Here is a 4,491-nt window from a genome sequence, read left to right as displayed (position 1 = left end):
AAAATAAAAGAAAGAAAAAAATAGCAGTGTATTATGGAGTTGTAAAATTAATATGGAAAAAACTTGAAATCAGTAAACTAATAGCTAAACAATTCTCAACAAAACCAAAAAAAAGGTTGAAAGACTTAACAAAGCCAAATCAAGACAACGTGTCATTGGCATAAAGATAAACAAATACACTAATGGAACAGCATAAAAGTTCCAGAAGTATACCAACATATATGTGGTCAAGTGGTTTAAGATAAAGGTTGAATATAATATGGTAGAGACACACTATGAATTGTGACGCTGCCACAAACAAAATGTAAATATATGTGTATGGAATGTTAAATGCAAACAGAAAATTCCACGGTAACACGTATAGTATGAGCCCATCCTGTGCGCATTCTAGTTGGAACCAGCACCAAAGGGGATCTTACGGAAACACAGTTCCAGTGGCTATAACTTGGCAGTTTCAAGGATAACACTACCCCCAGGCAACATCTTCGAGATCTATTTGGAATACACATTCTCATGAATACTCTAATGAAACAGCTCTTATCAAGGCCTGTGGTGGACAAACACTTGGCAAATTCTACAGTCCACCAGCATTCCTCATTTTATTTAAACTCTCAGCTACCCGTGACACAGCTGACCACTCTTCCATCTTGAAATACCTTCTCTTGGAGGCTTCTACAAGAGGATATCCACCTCTTTCTCCTACCTCACTGGTCTTCCCAGTCTCTTGCAGGCTCCTCCTCCTGTTACTGTCAGAGGAGGAGAATACCTCCTCTTCTCCTGAACCCTCGTCTAATTTACCCCTCACCCTAAAACCAGGCGACCTCTTCTGTATCCAGAACTCCAAATAGCCTAATTATGCTAAAGACTTTCAAAGATACATCCAGATCTTTCTTCAAAGCTCCAGAAACTCCAGGGTCCAATGGTCTACTCAACACTTCCCTTTGATTGTCTCAAATGTATCATGGCCAAACAAAACAACCCTTCACTTCCCTTCCAATCATCTTCCCTGAGCCTTCCTCTTCTGAGGCGAACCGCCCACCTTGGCCTCCCAAAGTGCTGGGATTACAGATGTGACCCACCACATCCGGCCTGTTCATTGTTTTTTTGATATTAAGTTATATAGACTGCGGTAATGATGAATAATTGGGATGAAATAGATTTGTTTTTAGTTAGGTTATGGTCCTCCTTTCAGTGGGAAGCCTCTCACATGCCAGTTCAACATGCTGCGCTTGAAAACATATTTGAATCAAAAATTCTACATTTGGAAAGCTTGGAAAATAAAGCTTTTTCACGTTTAAAAACATATACATTGGCCAGGCGTGGTGGCTCACACCCAGCACTTTGCGAGGCCAAGGCGGACAGATCATTGGAGGTCAGGGGTTCGAGACCAGCCTGGCTAACATAGTGAAACCGTTTCTACTAAAAATACAAAAACAATTGGCAGGGTGTGGTGGCAATCCTAGCTGCTTGGGAGGCTAAGGCAGGAGAATCACTTGAACCCAGGAGGCAGAGATTACAGTGAGCTGTGATCGTGCCATTGCACTCCAGCTTGGACAAGAGTGAAACTCCATCTTAAAAAAAAAAAAAAGAAAAAAAGTACATATTGAGACAATCTGTTCCTAGCACACTAAACCTACAAGAAAGAGTAACGTTCTTATATCTGAAACCAAAGGATGTCAAAATAAACAGAAAAAGGAGAGCTCCAACAAAGATCATAAAATAAGTATAATGGAAAGATGGAACATGTGTTTTTTTTTTTTTGAGATGGTGCCTCACTCTATTGCCCAGTCTGGAGTGCAGTGGCACGATCTCGGCTGACTGCAACCTCTGCTTCTTGGGTTCAAGAGATTCTCCCACCTCAGCCTCCCAAGTAGCTAGAACTACAAGCATCCACCAACATGCCCAGCTACTTTTGTATTTTTAGTAGAGATGGGGTTTTACATCTCTACTTAATTAGCTGGGCATGGTGACAGGCGCTTATAATCCCAGCTACCAAGAAGAAATGCAAGCCTCAAGCGATCCTCCCACCTTGGCCATTCAAAGGCATGTGCTGCCATCACAGGCATGGGCTACAATGCACAGCCCACTCTCATTTTTGAGGCTCCACTCTCATAATCTAACCTAATCCTTATTATATCTCAAAAAAACCATTGCCTAATACTGCCACATCAGGGAAGTGGAAAAATAAATACAATTTTATAAGGATACAAACATTAATTCCATAACAAGTGATTTATTAGCAGCTTTTTATAGTTCTCTAAATAATCTGCATGTTAACCCTTTATTAGATATATAATTTGGAAATAGTTTCTCCCATTCTATGGGTTACCCATTTACTCTGTTAATATTGCCTTTTGATGCATAAGCTCCACAAAGTCCGTATTATTTTTTCCCTTATGGGTCATGCTTTTGGTGCCAAATCTAGGAAATCATTGCAAAATTCACTGTCATACAGCTTTTACCATGTATTTTCAAAAACAGTCTTAACAATTTCAAAAATTGTTAAGACTTTATATAAATTAGACTTTATCAGACTTTCTGTGCTGTCTATCTTGTTGCCTTGTCTATTTCTGTGTTATTGCGCTAGTACCAAACTATTTTTATTAGGATGAATTTGTAGTAAGTTTTGAAATCCGGAAGTATGAGTCCACCAACTTTGTTCTGGCTTTTAAAGACTGTTTTGTTGATTTACAGTCCCTTGAGATGTCATATATAAAAAATTTTTTTAATGTTCAAAAATGGCTCCTAAGAAGGAAACAAATGGTCAAAGCTATCCCTAAAAGGCTAGCAGGTAACAAAAAGTGCTTTCTCAATCAGAAAATACAAACCTAAGATGTTTTGAAAAGTGGCATGTCACCTTGGAAAGTTCATAAGCTCAGTAAGAAGGAACCAAGATCTTCAGTCACACCAAACCAATGGAAAATAAATAAATAAAAGGAACCAAGAAATCACACACAAAAGCAGAGAGAAGCTGAAGTTCCTGAAATATTAGAGTTGCCCCTATGATGGCAAAAATGATCCCTCTGGTTCATGATAAACTAAGTATAAAGACTAAGAAAGCATTAACTGTGTGGCTAGAGAACACATCAAAGAACGACATCGCTGTTGATGATAACATCATACTTGAAAAAACAGCCTCTATGAGCACCACTGTGAGAGGGCTGAGGAGAGCAAGAGGGAGTCTGCAGCCAGTAACGTCTGGCTAGGCTAGCTATGAAACACACTGCATCCCAAGAACTTGAAGACCACAGGAAAGAACTGTCATTGGCTGATACCAGGGAAACCACAGCATTCTTAGAAGAGCTCATAAAACAAAAAAGAAAGACTAATTTTGAGAGGAAATCTTCTACTGTCATGAATCAGGCATATTCTAGAAGATGTCCAATGGCACCTTCACTGTGAGTGCAGGTACTGGGGTTCAAGGCCTGGAAAGACCACCTTATTGTGGTGCTGTCAGGCAATGTATCAGTTCACAAGAATAACCCAGGCTTCATCTACTGGGCAAATCAGTAGGTTCTTTAGGACAAAAGCAAAACTTGCTCACCTGTATCCTGGCAAGAAAATAAGAAGGCTTTCTTTTACCAGTGCTTCACTCCTGATGTGACTTATATAGCTCAATGAGACTTCCACCCAAGCTCTTCCTCAGAATTGACAATACTCCAGGCTCTCTCTCCAATCTCTTTGTTTTGCCTAAAAAAACATGCAAGTGGCTGGGTATGGTGGCTTGCGCCTGTAATCCCAGCATTTTGGGAGGCTGGGTGGTTTATGCCTGTAATCCCAGCACTTTGGGAGGCCAAGACAGGTGGATCACGATGTCAGGAGTTCAAGACCAGCCTGGCGAAGATAGTGAAACCCCGTCTCTACTAAAAATACAAAAATTAGCTGGGCACAGTGGTGGGTGCCTGTAATCCCAACTATTCGAGAGGCTGAGGCAGAGAATTGCTTGAACCCAGGAGACAGGTGTTGCAGTGAGCCAATATCGCGCCACTACACTCTAGCCTGGGTGACAGAGCGAGACTCCATCTCAAAAAAAAAAAAAAAATGCAAGTGATATTTCTGCCTCCTAAAACTACATCACTGCTGCATCACTAGATCAAGGCATCATCAAGTGCATTAAAGTGACTTATATCCACCTGACCTTGGGTGAATTCATGGGGTCTTGATACTAACTTTGAATGAGCTTCACAATGGGAAGCCTTAGATGCCCTTAAAGCTCAGGACAGCCAATGTATGTTATAAGCCATCATGGAAGGCCGGGCGCGGTGGCTCAAGCCTGTAATCCCAGCACTTTGGGAGGCTGAGGCGGGTGGATCATGAGGTCAAGAGATCAAGACCATCCTGGTCAACACGGTGAAACCCCGTCTCTACTAAAAATACAAAAAAAATTAGCTGGGCATGGTGGCGCGTACCTGTAATCCCAGCTACTCAGGAGGCTGAGGCAGGAGAATTGCCTGAACCCAGGAGGCGGAGGTTGCGGTGAGCCGAGATCGC

General features: G+C 41.5%; 1 protein-coding gene across 1 annotated transcript in view; it reads right to left on the bottom strand.

Moving 5' to 3' along the window:
- LOC108282069 (zinc finger protein 442) overlaps positions 1-4,491 on the bottom strand; it is a 30,808-nt gene that overhangs the window by 25,700 nt on the left and 617 nt on the right. Inside the window, exon 2 of the mRNA XM_017497843.2 lies at positions 3,332-3,690. Within this exon, the coding sequence (XP_017353332.2) occupies positions 3,332-3,356 (25 nt within the window). The 5' untranslated portion in view covers positions 3,357-3,690. The remainder of the gene's footprint in view (positions 1-3,331; positions 3,691-4,491) is intronic.

The sequence above is a fragment of the Cebus imitator genome, unplaced genomic scaffold (assembly GCF_001604975.1).
Source record: "Cebus imitator isolate Cc_AM_T3 unplaced genomic scaffold, Cebus_imitator-1.0 Scaffold234, whole genome shotgun sequence".
In the NCBI taxonomy this organism is placed as follows: Eukaryota; Metazoa; Chordata; class Mammalia; order Primates; family Cebidae; genus Cebus; species Cebus imitator.
This window is presented reverse-complemented; position numbering and strand designations above follow the sequence as displayed.